The following is a 20,215-nucleotide window of genomic DNA, read 5'->3' as shown; positions in this document are numbered from 1 at the left end:
TTGACCGTCCTTTTGACTTGGGACGGAAGCTCGGAAGTTTTTCCTTGAACCCCCGATGACATTCTGATGCGAAGAAAAACCTCCCTCCTTGTCCCTTCTTTTTGTTGTTTAGGTCCAAGCCTTTATTTGTGTAGGCACACTGCGCACCCATTGTATTATCTTTGTACGTTGTGGTCTTTATATTGTTCACATATACTGTTATTAATAAAGCAACTCAAAAAAGTGACTCTCCCAGCTGTTCTTTGACAGCATATAAATGCAAATTCAGCTAAATGATGAAATCATTGAAATTATTGGATTGAACCACAGCAAGCAGTTTTATTTATTGATTGATTGATTGATTATTTGTATGTTGTTGAGGCGACTCTCCCCTTCACGCCGGAGAGAGGCTGCAGCGGCCCCTCCTGGCATAGGTGAAGGATGGCAAAGGGAGTCAAGAGTGCTCGAGTTGTGTTATGAGTCGGTCAGGCTCTCGTGACGTGAGTGGCTCCGCGAATCGCGAGAATTCAAATCGGCAGCCCTCCGATTTTGATCCCCGGGTGTTGAAGCAACGACGCGCGCGCACGTGGAAAGGCGAGCGCGCTCACGAGGACTTTCTCTCGGTAGTTTCACTGAGTTTACATCCGGGTCTTTTCCCTAGGCAATGGGAGTCGCAGCACCGCCGTTCCTTAGGCAAAGTGAAATAAATTCGCCGCACCGACACAAAAAGTAGTCCGCTTGGAGAAGGCGTCTTTTTGCGGGGCCGGCGGCATCGATCGACGCCGCCGGACGAACTTTGGGAATCAGCGTCACCGATCTCGACGACTCGGCGGCGGCCAAAGTGGTTTTATGGAGAAGGACAAGTAGTTTTGCTGGGCCTTCGTGTAGCTCCGCGGCGGAGGGATACGAGCTGTGCGCAGGCAGACCTGAATGAGATTGAACAAGAGTTCTTGTTTTGTAGCTTCAGTTTGTGTCTTTTCTCACTAATTTGCCCAAACTACGTCCAAAATTGAGCAACTAAGTCAAGGGGCTTGGGAAGGAGCGAGCGGGACTCTTTCTAGGCTCTTGTTCCATCGTGGATCGCCTTGTTGGAGATATATATTTAATTAATCTGGAGGAGGACTGCTGCTGAGTAAGTGCACATCGAGCTTTTTCATTTGCTAACTTTAATGTCGTCCTCGGTGGCGAGTTGACGCGCGTCCCGTCTCCGTCTCCGTCTCCGTCTCCGCGTTCGCGTTCGGCCTCCGGGCTCTTTTCGAGGGGCCTCGTCGCGCTCTTTGCTGCCTCTTTGCTGCTTCTTGTCGGAGTTCCTGCGGTGGAGGAGGAGGAGGAGGAGGAGGAAGACGAGGAAGAGGAGGCCGACACAAGTTGGACAGCCAAAGGCGGCTCGTATCCTTCGCAGCCTCGGCGGTGGCCGGCCGCATTGGAGCAGCCTCGGAGGCGTCCTTTAGCCGCCCTTCGGCCGTCGTGGTGTTGTTGCTCGTCCGGCCTCCTCCTCCGCGCTCCCGTTCGCCTCTTCTTCATCTTTGGGAGAACTTAGCCGCGTTAGCTCGCCAAGCTAACGTGGCGCTAGCGACACGTTAGCTTAGCGAGCTAACGTTCACGTCCACTTGTTCTCCGGCTTTCGGCGCAACTGTCACTTTGGACCTTTTGGAACGGTTGAGTCTTGAAGCGGTCGCCGGAACCGCCGGCGGCGGCGGCGGCGGCTGCCCGGGATGGTTCGGAAGGAGAGCTGGAGCATCCAGCTTTTTCCAACAACAAGACAAGACGCCTATCAAACATTTATCGGAGCACTTGACTCGAGTGCTTGGAGAACAAAGTGAAACCTCCATTTTAACCTCGTCCGTGTTGGCGGCTCTTCGCCCGCTCCGTCCCCAGTCGTGTCGTCCCATCCCGGCTGCAATTGCTCCAATTCAGCCGGCGGCGCGGCGGGGCCGCCCCCTACCTGGGCTCACCTGTGTGGAGTGACGTGCGCAACTTGTCAACTTTCAAAGCTGTCATTGGGCAGCAGGTTGACTTGCAACTTCTTCTCAAAGTTGAGGACGCGTCGTCTTGTTTTTGAGTTCAAGGGAAAACATGAAGAAAATCTGCCCGTGACGTCACGGAAGTGATTCAAACTATCGTCAATAGAATAGAATTCATTTTTTACACACAGCGATACGTTTTTGTGTAAATGCGAAGGGTTTTGTTCTTTCTTCTTAGAGAGGCAAAGAGAGAATTGAAATATAATTGAAATCATTTATTGGGCTGACACAAAGGCGGTAAAACAAGATGGTGTCACACCATGGGAAGACCTTTTAGGACTTGATTGGCTCGAAACATGTCGCCTTTGCAAGTGTAATAACTGGACGAGATTTTCATGATTGCAGTTGCACAACTTGCAGCAGCCTCGTCGTGTCTGACACCAATCAAACTTGGTGAAGTTTGTGAACATCTGACGCAAAGTGAAGCACATTTATGGATTGAGATTTCTCCAAAGTATTTGAATAATATGCACTTGGAAAAGTGATATGTTGTGTAAAATCAGCTTGAATTCACACACATCATATCACTGATCAATACACTCATTGGTTGACTTGGCTTGTGGATTAACTGATGGATCACTTATTGGTCAGTCACCGATTGACTGAGTGAGCTTAATGTATGTCTTGGTTGGATTGATCTGATGCTTTCTTGATTCCACGTAGATTGTACATGTATGTTGTGTTGTGCAGGGAAGGGCGGACGGGTGGAGTCCAGTCCCACAGCCGGTGGTGAGTCCCAATTTATTCCTCAACATTGCAACAAGGACACTCCCGCCCGCACTTGATCTTGCTATTGTGTGTTGACGTGATGTATTCATCCAACCTAACCTTGAAGACAAGTGACATGAGATGACTTTGATTTCAAGATGTCACGCATCTTCCTGCACTGTGCGCTATCTGGGACTTGTTGGATTTGGGCCCCTTTGGCACACATCGTTGGAGAGGCCACTTGAGGCCAAGTGGCACACGTGCTCGTTGAATATTTTCTAATGTTAATGACTGGTTCAAATACTGCTTGTTCCTGCACGTTTTGACCTCTTAGGGGCAGTGTGGTGCCGTGAATTCTTACTCATTTTTTTTTCCCCCCCGACAAATTGGGAAGAATTTGTGCCTTTGAGTCATGTTACCTTACCTGTTGGGTGTGTGTTTCCACAGCATTTGTGTGTGAATATTTGTTATTTGAAGGACTATCACTCCTCAACGTTCTGTTAGCATTTGAGTGGGATCCGCCATCCTCTTTAGCATTAGCACAGGGCGAGCCATGTTTTAAAATAAACGTGTCGTAATTTCAAATACAAACGACGTACTTCTCCTTGTGGCGTGTTTAATGTTACCGGCGTGCCATTAAACATCTTAAAGGACGCTTAGAGACGGCAAAATGGCACTGATTGCTCCATGGTGCGTTCAGGGTACTTTCACAATGTAAGGAACTTGTAAAAACACACGTCGCGGTGTTCTGCACATGAATCGTCTTTCTTCAATCATTCAGTTTTAATGATGGAGAGAAGCCAAAGTGAACATCTGGATCAAATTTGTGTGAATCGTCAAGCACGAGTCTCATGTGGGTATTAAAAAATGTCACTTGTTCTCAAATGTCTGCCAGCGAATGAGTTTCAAGCATGAAAGAGCGGTGGGAAATTCCCTCCAAACTTTTCCGACTTGAAAGAAACCATTTTTGTGTTGATGAGTAAAAGGAGGATTGACTCATGTTGGTGCGGTCCAATTGCGTGCGAGTGGCAGAGACGGCGGTCAAATTGCCGAAGCTTGTCAAGGGCCCTGTTGGTCAGAAGTGGTCCTCCAGTACTCGTATCCGGACGCCTTTCCATGTCTCTTTCAGCAACACACCTGAGGAGAAAGCTATCGGCTTCACGCAAGCTTGCTGATTAGCTCATGCGTTGAAACATGTGTTGGCTGCGGGAGACATGGAAAACAGGCTGGATAGGAGCACGCTTGAGAAGCACAGGTCAAGGGAAAGGTTCAAAATGCTCTTGATGGGTCAACTAAATGGACTGTCGAACTACTCGAGTGTTCGAGCTTGAAGACTTTTTCATGTGTTTTGTCACAGCAGCACGTTCATGCTTCAGTTGGATGCTTTTCCCAGCGGAGACGGCGTTCAGGTACGCTAGCGGCTCACCACATCACTTTTTTTGACGGTGAGCACCTTGCGCTAAGTTTTCATTTCTGCTTTGTGTCCTCAGGCTGATCCATCGGCTAAAAGACTGACTGCATCAATGATGGAATTACAGACGTTGCAGGAGGCTCTCAAGGTGGAGATCCAGATCCATCAGGTTTGTCCCTTGACCTTCGCCACAACTGCTGCTTGACAAAGAACAAGAGTTAAGTGTGCTTAGGACCAATGGGTGCGCTTGAGGCGGTGCTTTTCAAATGGGCGGGGCAGGCGTGTGACCTCATCAAACGTTTGATTTGTTTTTTTGGAGCCATTGCAGTGTCAAGGTGAAGGTGCATGGTGCAGTTTCACATGTTAATGTTCAAAAAATGTCCATCACGCATGCCTCACTACAACGATTTCTGAACTGTAACCGCTAGGGGTGTGAATTGCCTAGTACCTGACGATTCGATTCGTATCACGATTCGATTCGATGCCGATTAATCCCGATACCAATTTATAAGTCGATTGTTGCGATTTTTTTTTCATTCAAATTTAGAAAATACTAATCAGTACGCTTGTAGAGTGTAAGATTTATATGAAAATGTATGATTTATTTATCTGAAATTTCAGTCTTATAGAGGTTGTAATCTGTTTGATGTTTGAACAGCATTAAAATAAAATATTAAGGCTTAATGTTCCGTTCATATAACATTCTTCCATGCTCAAGGTGTGAATCCTAACCCGAAGTCAGACGTTTTGTTGAATATTTTTCCATTAAAAATGAAAGTTTAAAAATCGATTCACACACACAAAAAAAAAAAAAAAAAAAAAAAGGCAATGATGATAAGACGTTGAATCGGTAAGACTACCGAATGAACAATTCTGAGCTCTTAAAAAAAAAAAAAAAAAAAAAAAACGATTTATTTTTTATTTTTTATTGAATCGATTCAAGAATCGCGTGATGTAGTATCGCGATATATCGCCGAATCGATTTTTTTTTAACACCCCTAGTAACCGCACATATCAGCTCGTATCTTCCCTTCGGCGCTATGGCTGAACGATGGATTGCATTTGCGGTTAAACCGCGGTTTGACAAACGCGATGATGTCATCGTGCTTGAAATACAAATTGAAACGGAGTGGAAGGAGGGAAAGAAAGAAAGAAAGAAAGAAAGAAAGGGGGGAGCGGGACCACCACCGCTGTAACTAAAGTCTAGCGCCGTAAGTGCATGTCATTTTGGTGATTTTTTTTTTTTTTAAATTTTTTATTTTTTTGTCTCATTAGACCTTGAGACGTGCGTCGAACATGTTTCATCTGTTTGAGCTTGCTTTTAAAACAACACTTCACTGTTGTGACTTTTCGGCTGCCGTCGCGTTGCGCGTTTTGTTAAGTGAGTGTCGTGTACACGCAAGAGTGCGGCAGCGCCTCATAAGTTTGAGTTGTCCTATATTTTGAGGCTAAATATGTGGCCATATGTTGTAGGGGTGTGCTCAAAAAATCGATACGGCAATATATCGTTGCGGGCCTCATTACAGTAAGCGTATCCATACGCAGGCATCAGAATCGATATTGCTCGTTAACTTTAAATGGGCAGTTAACGTTTGCCTTTGCAGCTTGCATTGTGCTTAACAAATCAAAACCAGCAGCGTCTTTGAAGTTGATTGCCTTCAATTAATGCAAAAATAGCTCACCAGTTATTGGACACTGCGTCTTGCTAAGATAAACGAACGCAAGGAAGAATGTCAATATTTATTTACTTGTAAATTTAACATGGCACGCGTGTCTTAATGTACCAATTTTTGTATATTTTGTTTAAAAACGAAATAGAATGTATTACATGAATAAAATGATCTTTTTTTTTTTTTCTTTCCCCCAAATATTTAAAATAAGCACATTTTAGAGCTATAATTGTAATACTTGGATATTTTTGCTCATATCAGCTCATGTCTGTTAATAAATGTTCCTGGTGTGTCTGTGAAAGCTGCTCCTTGCTCTGCAGTAAGATAAGATGAGATGACAAGTCGTGTGCTGATTGTTGTGCTGACTGTGTGTGTGTGGTGTTGCCCACAGAAACTGGTGGCCCAAATGAAGCAGGACCCTCAGGTAATAAACTGGGCAGAAACAAGTGGTCACATGACCTACTGTTTTGTTGTTGTTGTTTTTTTTCCCTTTCCTAATGTTTGTCTTTGCTCCTCCTTCCCCTCCAGAACGCAGATCTGAAGAAGCAACTTCATGAACTTCAGGCAAAGATCACGGCGCTGAGTGAGAAGCAGGTAGCGACACGTCCTCCAGGCGGCGCCGTTGTGCCGGCTTCAGACCCAACGCCAAATATGGCGGTCGTGTCTCGCAACTCCGTCGCTTGCTCGGAGTGCCTCCTTTCATGGCTAGTCCAAATTTGCGCTCCTTTGGCCACTTGGTGCTCCCGTGGGCGACAAAGCACCTTTCTTGGCTTCAAAATGCTTGATTGGCGCCACCGGGCCGCCACTACCGGGCATTCCGGTCTGGTTGCGCCAACTGTGAAGCGGCGTTGGGTCTGCATGACGAGCCATCACAGCCGCACAATTTTGTTGTTTGCGGGTTAGATCTCCAGGAGGTGGGTTGTCCTCTTCATCTGGTACTGGTTTCCATGGAGACCGGCACTCAGGAACAGGTCACAAGTCTATTGTGTTTGTTAACGTTGCGTACGGAGGTCAAAGTTCATCTTTGGTGGTGCCCCCGAGCCGACTTGTGCATGTGCTTGCGATGTGACGGATGAAAGACGATCCTGGAAAGAAGGCTGACGACGGGCGTTATTGTGTTGGGACAGAAAAAGGTGGTGGAGCAGCTGAGGAAAGAGCTGCTGGTCAAGCAAGAACCGGAAGCCAAAGTGCAGCTGCAGGTCCACGTGCCTCCTGTAGGGGGTGACGTCAAGCCCACCAATCTGGTGCAGACCCAGCAGCAGGTAGGAGAGCTGAATGACTTTGAAAACTCGTCTTGATTGTTGGGCTGTCAAATATTTGCTCTTCAGATATGCAACAGAAAATCCTCTCAATTAATGTTTGAAACTTACCAAGCCACCAAAATGGAGCAAGATTTTGAGATTAGGTAGTGGATTGGAACGTGACGACTTGTTGCGGTTGAGTGATGGTGTTTTGTTTTGTTTTGTTTTGTCGGACTTGGGCAGACGCTGACGGTGACGCCGGTCCTCACCACCAAGACGCTACCTCTGGTGCTGAAAGCCGCCGCCACGCCCTCCCTGCCCGGCTCCATCCTGCCGCAACGGCCGGCGACTGTCACCATGGTAACCACCGCCGCCATCTCCAAAGGCGACTCGCACAACGCCCCCATCAACCTGCAGGTGGCGGGCAAACTGAGCGCTCACAGCTTGGAACCGGTCCGCCTCCTTTCCAAGAACGCCATGCTGGTACGTGCCCGCGTGCGTCGGTCAAGGTGTATTCAGACCTGCATTGTTTGCTCCGCTTTAAACGGACCAGAATTTGTTTCCCACGCTTGTCCGGACCTTTTGTGCAGGTCTGAATACTTTACACACAAACGAATCCTGTTGCGGACCGAGACCCACTTTGCTGCAACAAATATGCAGCGCGTCAGAATTTTCACGTTTTCCGCTATTTCCGGGTTTGGAACGCGCACAGCCCTCGTCATTTTGTCCAACGGGAGCACGGATCGTCACGTGGGTCGACGTGATTGCGCAATATAGTCCACTTGCAAGAAGCACAGTGTGCATATGAACCGCACCAAACTTAAAAAAAAATAAAAATAAAGTCCACTTTTGGTCCAGACCAAACAAGCGGACTAAAGGACTTTTCTGGTCTGAATACACCCGCAGTGACGGCGACTAACATGCACGGTTACGATTTCCTAAGCTGACTTGAAACTTGTGAGCGTGCGTTCAGAAACATTTTGGTCCAGTCTGATCTGGTCAGCAAAAAGTCGTACGTGTTTTCAAGGTTTTAGTTCTTCACCTTATCGTCATGGAAAAATCATTTGATTGCCACCGGCGAGAAGCGCACTGATGAATGGGCAACATTTCCTCAGTTGCTTGTTATAGCGAGAGTCGGTCCACCATATGTGAAAACCGTGTTTGACTTGGACCCCAAAAGGAAGCAGGAAGTGATGTCGGGAAGTCAGCTGACTGCAGACACGCCGCGCGCTGTGCTTTTGCCTCAGCTGCAGGCCGTCAGCGTGCAGCCTATCAAAGTTGTGCGCCCTCCACCGATGACGCCGGCCGTCTTTCACATGCACAAAAACCCGCCGGCAATGCTGTGTGCGCGCGCGTCTCGTTCATTCCAGCAGAGGGCGACAAATACTCCTGCTTGGCTTCAAGGCACTAAATGTTTGAGGTGGCGTGTGCGCGTGTGTGCGTGTGTGCGTGTGTGTGCGGGGGTTGCCCAGGGTTTCCCCCAGTGCTTTACTAGCCAGCTCTTCTCCCTCACTCTTTTTCTTTTCATTTTGTGTGTCTGTGGCTCGCTAGCGTGACGACTTCCGTCTGGGCATTTCATCGCGTTTGGTCCCTGGGATAATCGACGTGCTTCCATGCAGCTAAACTTTGTTTAGCATATAGCTGATCAAGCACACGGCGATGACGACAGCAGCAGATAATGGCAAGAAATGCCAGGCAGTCTCCATGGAAACGAAGGTTGCCATTGTATGAGACTTGGTGATTGTTGTGCATCATAATACTTTCCACCTCAACAATCTCACTTGAACGCTCCACTCCAAAAACAAAGCTAGTTATTACTCTCACGGCCAGCAGGTGGCAGCAGAACAAAGGAGCTCGACCAGGGCCAATTGAATTGAACATGCATCAAGTTTTCGGTGGCAACTCGTGACGGTTTGCAAGATTCGGCAATGAGGCAGGGGTGATTTTTGTTTTCTGATGGCGCGCGCTTCATCCGCAGGTCCGACCGAAGGCCGCTTTGCCCACCAACGTCCCCATCGCCCCCGCCCCTCCCCCGCCCATGATGGCGGCGCCCCAGCTGCTGCAGAGGCCCGTCATGCTGGCCACCAAGCTGTCGCCTTCGCTCTCGTCCACCACGCCCATTCACCAGCTCCGCATCGTCAACGGACAGCCCTGCGTCAAGACGGGCTCCGCCCCTTTGACCGGCATCGTCATCACCGCGCCCACCACGGCCGCCTGCCTCGCCAGCCCGGCGCGTGCACCCGACCCCGCCTCTGTCCCCGCCCAGCCGTCTCACGCTGCCGAGCTCAAGGTAGGGAAAGCGGCGCCCGCTCCTGTCATGTGACTGTCCGGCAAGTGGCCTGACTTCCTGTTGTCCTTTCCTGGCAGACTGTTAAAGCTGGGGGCGGAGCCGAGCATAAGGTGGCGGCTACGCTCCCCTCTTCGGCGACTCCGCCCCTGTCTCCTCCTCCGAGGCCCAAGAAGGAGGAGAGTCCGGAGGTAGGTGAGGGACGGATGATGACGCTGTCAGCACGCCGCTTGTCTGATTGAACGTGTCGCTTGTAGAAACTGGCCTTCATGGTGTCCTTGGGTCTTGTAACGCACGACCACTTGGAAGGTGAGCTGCCCGCCCGCCCGCCGTCGCGCTCGCGTTGCTTGATAGTCCGTCTGCGCAACACGTTGCCTGCCTGCTGCCGTTTGCAGAGATTCAGAGCAAAAGGCAGGAGAGGAAGAGGAGAACGACGGCCAACCCGGTCTACAGCGGCGCCGTCTTTGAGCCCGAGGTGAGTTGCCGTTGAGCTGAACGCGTCGGTCCTGGTTTTCGTGCCCAGCCAAAGTGGCGCTTGTGGCGTGAGAGGGAACACAGCCCACTTGTTTGCCATCCAATGGAAAGGGCTCCCCTCCAGTCCTTGAACATTCCCGGCAGGCTTCGCCGCAATTCTTGCTGGATTTTAGCGTGTACAAAGCAAATGAGGTGAAGGTGTCCGCCTCTTAAACCGCTGGACAGGCACTAGCAAGGCCCCGGATGTGCTGGAAGACCCAATGAGGCACAACGGCGTCCGCCAAACTCCCAATAGGCAAAAAAAAAAAAAAAAAAAAATGGAAGATGCGCCAGTTTGGACGCTGATGTATGAAAATTGGCCCGTAACGGCGATCCACTATTGCAGCTTGTACTATGAATGTTGCGGTTGCAACAAATGGAGAGTTGCCCATTGATTTTGCTTGCCGTTTATGTTTCAGAGGAAAAAGAGCGCAGTGAGTTACCTGAACAGCCCTCTGCACCTGGGGACCCGAAAGAGAGGTCGGTATAATGTAGCGCAGGTGGGCCGCCTGGCCGACAGAAACGTGCCTTGACTGACTGACACTTGAGATCTTCTGACTGGGAGTAGCAGCAAAAAGTACCGGGTGGACACTAACATGGAGTCGTTGCCGAGGTGTCCCGGCTTGCGCGTCACGTCCCCGCCCGTGTGTCTCTCGCACTCTCTCGACATGTTGCTATTAACACGCTTGCTGTCCTCGCCGCCTGCCGTCAACTTTCGCTCACTTTCACCACTAACCCGCTTGGCTTGCCAGGGGTCTCCCCCAGGTTTCCTCACCCCTGATCCTTGACAGTTTTTACATGTTGCCGTCCTCCAACACTCCTTGATTCATATCATCCGATGATTTCTCAAAGACACTTCAAAATGGACCCATGAGTTACACCGGTGGCGGTAAACTACGTAGCCACAGCTTGTTCCCTGGGGCCGACTGACGGAAGCGCGGCTGCCAGCATGCGCCTCCGACCAGCCCCAAACATTCGCACCTTCCGTAGACCACAACGTATGTGAAGGGTCTTGCCCAAGGACCCGACCACACGTGACTTGGGGAGAGCGGGACTCCAACAGCTGACCTTCCGGATACTGGACGACCGGCTCTCCCCGATTCACGGCCGCCACCATAACGATCCTGACGATTAGACTCAGCTGTGTTGGAGGACGGAAACATGGAAAAGCTGCAGGGTTGCCCTCGAGGACCAGGATTGTGGAAGCCTGGCCGACTGGGTCTGGTCACCACAGAATAACAAAACCGGACCCGAACAGCAGAGAACCAAATGGCCATGAAAGAGTCGTGTCCGCGTAGCGTAAATGTTGAAGTCGCGCGTCGATTCCCGTCTCTTGAATGTCGGATCGTGCGGAGCGCAGAAAAAGTGAGCGGTGACGAGCGTCTTTCGTGTTGCCGCGGCGCCGTGCGCACTAACACTGTCTGTGCTTCTGACTCCTCCCCCTCCCCAACCCACCCCCCATCCCCCCCGCCTCACGCTAGCCAACGATGACTCCCTTTCCAAGGTATGTCACGCAGACTGTTGTTGTTCTTCCCCCCTCCATCTTTCTTTTTTTTTTTTTGTTTTTTTTTTTGTTTTGCGTCTTTGTGGTCTGTCTCATTTCACCCAGGTCGCCCACCCAAATACGGCGGCGGCGGCGTCCCGGAGCCGGGCTGCCTCACCCCGACCTCCCCCTCCAGCCCCGCCCGCCCCCTCCCCCTGCCCAGCCCCAGCTCCGGGGATGTAAGTAACCGAGGGGGGGCGGAAGGCCGCCGTCGGCTCACTCGTCTGTCAATCATCCACCGATCACATGTCAATCATCACTCAGCCTTACAAAGCGAACAGCCTGTGGGCCAAAGCGCGGGCAGCGGCCCCCGACTCCAGCCTGGTTTGGGGCGACTGATTGGTCCAATTCTTGCTCGCAGGGAGACATCCATGAGGACTTCTGCACTGTGTGCAGACGCAGTGGCCAGTTGCTCATGTGCGACACGTGTTCTCGTGTCTATCACCTGGACTGCCTGGACCCGCCCCTGAAAAGCATTCCTAAAGGCATGTGGATCTGTCCCAAATGCCAAGATCAGGTAACGGCCCGCTTGAGGACTGTTCCGCCCTTTGTAAGCAACGCTGCACACTTGTCCCGTTGGTTGTGTCACGCATCCGCCCGCTCCATTGTGCCCGCCGCGCTCGCCTAGAATGTCCCCCTGGCGCCCTCCCTCTGCGTCCGTGTGTGACCAGTGTCGTCTTCTCTTGGCAGATCCTCAAGAAAGAAGAAGCCATTCCGTGGCCCGGGACGCTGGCCATCGTCCACTCTTACATCGCCTACAAAGAAGGTGAGCGAGCGACGGTCGGTCGGGGCGCTCGGCGCAGCTCACGGACGTTGCCGCTCGTTTGCGCAGCAAAAGAAGAAGAGAAGCAGAAGCTGATCAAGTGGAGTGCAGAACTGCGGCTGGAACGCGAGCAACTGGAGCAACGAGTCAAGCAGCTCAGCAACTCCATCACGGTGAGGTCTCGGCCGATTGGTTGCTTCATTGACAGCCTCCTCCCGCCAGCTGGGCTGTTCTGGCATTTGGTGCGGCGAAGCGGAGAAGCGCCAACGCTGCTGCGTGGCACAATTGACGCCTTTAAGTTGTGGCCCAAACTTGGTATCTCGCAATCAATTGCATCCCGTCACACTAACGCTATACAGCACCGAAGTCAAGGGAGAAATATTTGGAATCAATCATCATTTCATCAACAAAACACTTGTCAGTAGCTTGATTTTACACTGCATTAGAGAAGCTCAATTGATCAAATAATCAATGGAGGGAGTTACAGATGAGTTGCGTTCCTACGCTGGCCATGCAACCCCAATTTCCACTTTAGTTGGATCTCACCATTCTACAGTAGTTGATATTTACATCAGAATAATTTGTACATTCATTTAAAAAATATATGTATACATTTGCGCGAGCCGGTAGCAGTATTTTGTGTTTCCGCACGGACGTTCATTGCTGACGGACAGCAGAGCGGCGCTAATTCAAACTTGATCACGGAAATGTGACGACGCGCCTGATGGCGAGCCGACCTGCTCGTTGGACGTCCGTTGCTGGACAGAACAACAACACAAGTTGAAAAGATTATTGTGGGAAATGAGAAGGTGCTACGGACGAGGAATGCGCGTCAAAGTCAAATCCACATCAGTCGCATGAGGAGAAACTACAGGTGCGCTGACTGCTTGATGGTGTACGTCACTCCCCCCCCGCCATTCGTTACAAAGACGGAAGTCCATTTGAATGTCGGCGCACAATTACTGCTTTCCTGGCAGAAGCTACAAAACAATTGGAACGCTTTGTCTGAGGAGACAAAAAAGAAAAATGGAAGCTCCCCGGATAAAAGGACAGTCAAGGATCAACATTGGCCCGGATTTCATTCGCTCGCTTGAGCTAAAAAATGACACAATGCGTTTTGGCGTCCATGTCTTGCGCTATTTTTTTCGAAAGTCCAAGTGTTTATGTAAATGGTGAACTTCGGTTTCAGCTGTTCTTTGTAGCTCCGCCCATCTCAGCGCGTCCTTTACTTTGACTTGACTTACTATGAGTGAGGCCGGCTGCAGAGACTGTAAAGCGGATGTCGGTCGAACACGCAAACACCCCCAAAACCGCCGTGGGCCCAGAATTTGATCCGTCCCTTTTCTGATTAGTTTCTCCTCACGAGGGTCGCGTGTGGCGGAGTCCGTCTCGGCTGTCTTGCGCCGCCTCAACAGGTTGCCAGTCAATTGCAGCTTTTTCAAGATGAAGTCCCAGGGCTAATTTAGTAGCAGGGCTCCAGAGCCGTCCGCATGCTTGTGTGAGGAGCAACTTTCATAGGAAGATTGTGCCATCTAGTGGATGCACGTGTCATTGTTTTGCCTGCCACAAACGCAGGCTTCAGGAATCCTGTCCTGCCCGTTTTGCTTGTCTCCCTCCAGCGGCACACCTGATTTCCATGAACAGGATCCTTAACGGGCTTCTGCAGAGCTTGCTGATGAGACCATCATGGGAATCAGCTGTGTTGGAGAGGGAGACATTGTCAACAGGCAGGACTCTCCAGGCCCAGGGTTCCCCACGCATGCTGCTACTTGATGAGCCTACACGAGTGATTTGTTGGACACGGCGTCATTCTGCCAGCTGACGTCCTTGCTCGTTTGTGTCTTTTGTCCATCAGAAATGCATGGAGACCAAGAACGGCATCCTGGCCCGCCAGAAGGAGATGCAGCTGTCCCTGGACAAGGTCAAACATCTGGTGCGCCTCATCCAGGCCTTCAACTTCAACCAGTTGGCGGCCCACCCCGACGGCAGGGACGTGCGGGTCCCGGACGCCGCCGCCGCCGCCGCCGCCGCCGCCGAGCCCGCCTCGCCTCGAGGCCAGCCGGCACTACCCGAGCTGGAGGCCGGCGAGGCGGGTAAGAGTGACCCAGCTGGAGAGCGGGCGCCGGAGACAAGCGCCGCCACCGCGGCTGCCGACCATCGGGGCGGCCTCACGCCCGTCCCAGACGATAGGGGCGGAGCTAAGACGCAAACGGAGACTGTGGACTCGGCGGCGGCGGCGGCTTCCTCTGAGGCGCAGGCCCACGCCAACGGTACGGCCGCACCGCCGCACCCACCGCCCGCCTCTGCCGACTCTGACAACACCATGGCCGCCGCCGGGTCCCCGGAGATGGCGGTGCCGGACAAACGGGACATCAGCGACAGCAACAGCAAAACCTCAGAACCCTCCCAGCATTGCGTGCCAGCCGAGTGAGCGTCGCCGAGAAACAAAACAAAAAGAAAAAGTTGCCAATGTGTGTAAATGTCGTTTGTTTGCGTGCGTCGTATCGTCAGCCTGTGTCGATGGTAGATAGCGGCCGTTAGCCGTAGACGTTGTCATGGAAAGGAGTCGGAATCCATCACACCGGAGTGTGCCTGTTCCGCCGGTCTGGGGTGGGCGGACGGGGGCTGGCCGGGCGTACGTGGGGGGCGGGGGCGGCGGCGGCGGCGGCCCCCGTCGGTCGAAGCCCGTGTGAAAGCCAACGAACGCCCTTCAAACAAACAAGTGCTTCAAATGGAAGACGACGACGACGACGTCGGTATCCAACATGGCGTCACTTCTTTGTTTGAAGCGTCCCGGCCCCTCCCCCACCTGCTCCAGAGACTGTATTCCCGCCCGGGGCCCGGCAAATGCAGGTCGGAGGAGGCGGAGCCAAAGCGGCGTTGTTGTTGTGAGTCGTCATTGGTGTGTCCGTGCCATGTGCTTTGTTTTGCGAGGACGCGTTCGGGTCTTCCTGGTGTTCCGCTCCGCCCGCCGCCATCTTCAACTGCCAAACGCATCAAATGCGCCAGGGGGCGGAGCCCAAGCTTCCGCTTAATGGCGGCCAAAAAAAAACAAAAAACAAAAAAGCACAAGTTGGTTTCTTCTTCTGGTTCTGTGATGTGAGCTGACTCCTCCCACTTTGGAGGAAGCACAAGAAGAGCCTGCAGGGGGCGCCGCTCACTTCTTGCTCAGCCATTGGTGATGCCTCTTTTGTGCTTTTCTTTTCTCCTCTTTTGAGTTGAGGTCACATGACTGGTGGCAGCCAATTAGCATATCTCATGGTCAAGACTCCTCCCCCCTCCCCCAGTAGGTACCTCGAGTGCCTTCAATTTTTGTCTCGACTTGCACTGTGATGCGTGGACCCGCCCCTTCACCTCATTGGCCGCTCAGTGTTTTGCCTTAAATGTTTTTTTTTTGTTTTTTTTTGTAACTGATCAACTCGCTCATTGAGGGGTCAAAGGTTGCCAAGTCTGCCAAGCAGTCGTGATGACGCAGTGATGCACTTTTTTATTTGAGCAGTATTAGAACAAAATGTGTGCCCCCCTTTTAAAAAACAAAAACAAAAAACAAACGCATGCCTTCTTATGCAAATTTTCTACACAAGTTAATGATGCATTCCTGTTTTTTGCATTTGGATTTTTGGTTTGTTTGGAATGGGCGGAGCCAGGGGGAGTTGTCATCTGAGTGGGCGGAGCAAAAAAGGCTCCCTTCATCCAAAGAAGCCAGATGACCTTTTGGCGTCGGTTTGCGGGCGTCCAGTCATGACTGTGGCCTTCTAGTGTTGTCCTCACATGACCCTGTGACCCCTATACGGTTTTGTTTTGTTTTTTTTGTTTTTTAAACTTCCATGTGCTCAGACGCATTGTAGCGCTCCGAATAAAGAACAAGTTGTACATTGGGAATATTTGTATAATTGTTTGTATTTTTTCATAATTTTTGAAAGGAATGTGTTTATTTTTTGGACTTGTGTTCCACACGTGTCTTGTGTTGGCCATGTTGGTGGGATTCTTACCTCTGTATTGAGCCTCTTCTTCTTGTGATGATGATGATGATGATGATGATGCAGTGTTTCACTAAATACTGTTGCTAGGTTACAGGTTGGCCCCAGCCACCACTAGGAGCATTTGATCAATTTCTATTTATTTATTTTATCAGTTTGCTAATAAATCCTCAAAAGCATCACTCTTGTTGAAATGGTTCCGAGCGCCACGTCGTTTTCTGAGTGATGGCACCATCTTGCGTGCTTGCTCGTCATGTTCTCGTTCTGTGTGTTTGGAGGTTTGTTTGGTTTTTGTCTGTGTCTGAGGTCCTGATTTCTTGCCTTGTCTCGTTATGTCTGACCTGCTCCACCTGTGCCTTTCTTCCCTTCCCAGTCTGTTGGACCAATCGGGGCCTTCTGCCAATTGTGTTCCCCAGGTGGGGCTCATTCTTGTTGGTGGATTTGCCCTCTTTTGTTTGTCCAGTCTGCGTGGGAGCATTGGCAGTTATGTGTGGAAGTCTTGCGTGTGTTTTGGGTCACGGCAACCCCTCGTCTCGTCTTGGTAAGTCACCTTCCACTCAGTCTAGTCAACCTCGTCTTTGTCGACTTCTCCTTGTCTGTCTGCGTCCAATCGCCCACGTCACCATTAAGTCCTCGTCGTCGCTGTTAGTTGCCCTTGCACACGCTCCGTCAAGTTGCCCGCATTCTGCCGAGTGGTCCACATTTCCTTCTCTCATTGAGTCCAGCCGAGATGACCAGTCTTCCCCTGGTCCAATCAGGTCATGGCGACCAGTCCTCTCACGTCCCATCCCATCCCATCTTGGCAACTCGTCCTCATGTCCTGTCCGGTCATGGCAACCTGCTTCCCTTCGTCCATTCCAGTCTTTGTGCCCAGTCCTCACACGTCCCGTCCCATCTTGGTTCACTGGCCTCAGCATGCCAGCATCCTCGTGAGAGTTTGCTCCCACCTCCAAAGGACCCCGCGGGCGGTCTTGGACACGTCCGACTCCTCGGAAGCCTCAAGGCAAGGTTATTGGTCGAGCACGTTTCATACAATGAGCATCAATAAACACACTCGTTAACATTCAGAGCAAAACAAAGTAGGTTACAAGACTTACTAAAAGCACATACATTGACAAGGGTAGAACATTATACAGCAAACTTTAAAAGCAGTTAAGTGTCAGGAAGTTTCAAATAAGGTCAAACACGATTGATTGTTTAAAAGTCCTTCATCAAAGGTGTGAGGAAATTTGAAAACTCGGGTTGGTTGTCATCTGTTTCACGGTCCACATGTCTAAGCACACTGCGTTGTCTGGTTCATCAAATCAACGCAATATCCACAGTTGGGATGTATTTCTGTAAGCGTGAGAAAACAAAACCAATTGGGCAGCAAGATGCGCGTTAATCCCACCGAGCTATACAAAAATTGGCCGGATGATCCCACCTCTGGCCCAATAAACGCTTCTATTTCCATTTCAAAACAAACCGACCGACATCGCTCCATTTTGCTTCCGGACAGCCCTTTTGTATCAATTTGACTTAAGTACATCAGGCAGCTCCTTGAAGTTGCAACAATGGCACTTCACCACACGGTGGCGCATCTGTGTTTTTGTTGTTACTGTGCAGCATATAGCTTCAATAAGAAGCATACTTTTGGTCTATTAATAGTTACTGTGGACTTTAAACCTTATTTTTTGGCTACTTAAAAAAAAAAAGCTGACGGTACAAAATACCAATGATGGTTATGAGAATGAAGGTAAGACAATGACTGCAAAGGCAAAGAATGAACAACATTTGTCACCAATGTTTGTGTACTTTCAACATTGTGACTGTTGGGCAGTGGTGAGCTATTTCAAGTTTTCCAACATTGGGGAAGAAAAAAAAAAAAAAAAGCTCTCTGGTAGTTGTGTGCACACTTGGAAGAAAGCGTCCAAAGGGGAAAGCGTGTTGCTTCCATCAACTGACACCTTGAACATGGTCCACATTTGAAGGTGTTTATTGAGCGTTGACTCATTTTGCACTTCATGATCACAAATGATGAATTTCTCTTGAGAGATATGGATTTCTTTTATTTTTCTTCTGGCCGTTTATATTTGGTACAATACAATTCCAATAATTGATGACTTGAAAACCAGGTATTAAATAATATACGTTTTCATAAGAGAAAAATCTGCAAAGGCATTTGGGTTCGGGTAAGAAGCAGGAGTTCGAGAAAAGTGCACGGTCCTTCCTCACTCCCGTCGTTTTCCGGAACCAGGGTGGTCGGTCCCCCCCCTCGATCAGATCGCCTTGTGTATATAAATAATATTTTGTGGTCAGTTCGCCTTTGTTATATAAATAATAGGCTTTGCGTGCGTCTTAAAATTGCGTTTGTTATAAAATATGAATTTAGATATGAAATATTGCTTCTTAATTTAGCATGAGGGATGGGGCCCTCGTCGCGACGTTTCGGAGCCTTCCTCAGGCAAGCCCCTCCCATCAATGGCACCCCCAGTTACTTTTCAACACTCCCAAATTCCTCAGCGGCGTATAAGAATGTGTGCGACCGACTTACGCTGGTACACTTGAGCGGCGTCCATGTCTGTGTCCGGCTTACGCTACTCTTTGCTTTTTGGCTCCCCCAAATATCTCAGTTCAACACTTTCCATAAATCAATATTTCAACAAATCCAATTAGTATTACAAGGCAATCCAAATGTGCCTAAGTGGATGGGTTAGGGTTTTGTGTTAGGAATCCGGGTGGCATTCCTTCCTCTATCAGGATAGGGGATTTGCTCCCCCCTGCTGGAGCGAAAGGGAAGCGCACGATCCTTCCATCCTCGGTGTCCCCCGTCGTCGTGTTCTGTCCTCTGACAGGTGGGCTGGCGTCTCCTTCCAGATCGGACAACTCTCCACTCACCATCCATTTTTTTCTTTATCGTGTCAATTTTATCAGTATTTATATTCATAATTAGTTTTTAATCTTTTATTTAATAGATATGAGTGTCTTTGCTATTTATGTAATCGCTATCTATTAGGGTTAGGGTAGGAAGCAGGATTCCTCCTTCCGTCAAAGCTGGAGGAGGTAAATGCGGTCTATCCCCCAGTGCTCTCGCCCTCCCCGGTTCCGGAGTGGCTGACCCCCCCACCCCTTTCCCGTTGCCAATTCTGCCGACCGTTGCGTTGGCGACGCCTTCCATAACGCACCACGGTCCAGTCATCATCATAGTCTTGATACACGATTATATGAATATATGTGTATATATATATATATATATATATATATATATATGAATTGAATAGTTTTTTAATGAAGTGAAAAAGTAAAAAAAAAATAATAACAAAAAAAAATGAGAAAAATTGAAAATGAAATACAAAAAAGTACAAAAAAAACTCGTGCCCGTCGCGACGTTTCGACCTTTAGGGGTCTTCTTCAGGCGTGGGCACAGTGAAATACAAAAGAAAACCAAAACAAAACTATCAAAACCGGTTTTGTAGTTTTCGCTTATTTCGGTTGTTTTTGAACTAATTCTCAGTTGACTTAACGATTCGTTCTTTAAACAGTCGCTTGTGAAATAACCTCATCCAGGGAATTTTAATGGCTTTTTTACGTCTTAGACTGGCGCGAACGGGATGAATGAATTTATCAAGCCACCCGCGACAGCAGGCGGCGCTGTCGCTGGGCGCCACGTGTCTACCTCGGGACTACAAAAATGGCGGCGGTTTTGAAGTTTTCGCTTATTTCGGTTGTTTTTGGAATAATGCTGCGCATTTGGCACGTTTTTCGGTTGTCTGTTGACTTAACGATTGATTCTTTCAACTGTCTTTTGTGAAATAAACTCATGCAGGGAATTTTAATGGCTTATTTACGTCGTAGACTGCCGCGAACGGGATGAATGATGTCATCAAGCCCAAGCCACCCGCGACAGCAGAGGGCGCTGTTGCTGGGCGTGGGGGCCACGTGTCTACCTCGGGACTACAAAAATGGCGGTGGATTTGTAGTTTTCGCTTATTTCGGTTGTTTTTGGAATAATGCTGTGCATTTGGCACGTTTTTCGGTTGTCATTTAAATTAATGATTCATTCTTTCATCTGTCTTTTGTGAAATAAACTCATCCACGGGAATTTTAATGGCTTATT

At 49.7% G+C, this 20,215-nt stretch overlaps 1 protein-coding gene across 12 annotated transcripts; it reads left to right on the top strand.

Moving 5' to 3' along the window:
• Positions 1-637: 637 nt before the first annotated feature.
• LOC144011530 (PHD finger protein 21A-like) lies at positions 638-16,298 on the top strand. 12 transcript variants are annotated; one of them, XM_077511657.1, is made up of 18 exons: positions 638-1,111; positions 2,694-2,732; positions 4,072-4,120; positions 4,202-4,291; positions 6,184-6,216; positions 6,321-6,386; positions 6,920-7,054; positions 7,277-7,516; positions 9,012-9,323; positions 9,401-9,511; positions 9,578-9,629; positions 9,716-9,795; positions 10,253-10,313; positions 11,315-11,555; positions 11,641-11,893; positions 12,067-12,142; positions 12,209-12,312; positions 13,995-16,298. In XM_077511657.1, exons 3-18 carry the CDS (start codon positions 4,079-4,081, stop codon positions 14,568-14,570), a joined length of 2,472 nt encoding a protein of 823 aa, XP_077367783.1. In that variant the 5' UTR covers positions 638-1,111; positions 2,694-2,732; positions 4,072-4,078; the 3' UTR covers positions 14,571-16,298. The 12 variants fall into 12 exon arrangements, with proteins under 12 accessions (XP_077367783.1, XP_077367781.1, XP_077367782.1 ...); XM_077511655.1 differs by having other exon boundaries at positions 4,069-4,120; XM_077511653.1 differs by lacking the exon at positions 638-1,111 and adding an exon at positions 1,145-2,620.
• The last annotated feature ends 3,917 nt before the right edge of the window (positions 16,299-20,215 follow it).

Source organism: Festucalex cinctus, unplaced genomic scaffold (assembly GCF_051991245.1).
Source record: "Festucalex cinctus isolate MCC-2025b unplaced genomic scaffold, RoL_Fcin_1.0 HiC_scaffold_186, whole genome shotgun sequence".
Lineage (NCBI taxonomy): Eukaryota > Metazoa > Chordata > Actinopteri > Syngnathiformes > Syngnathidae > Festucalex > Festucalex cinctus.
The sequence above is the reverse complement of the archived record's forward strand: the minus strand, read 5'-3'. Positions and strand labels throughout refer to the sequence as shown.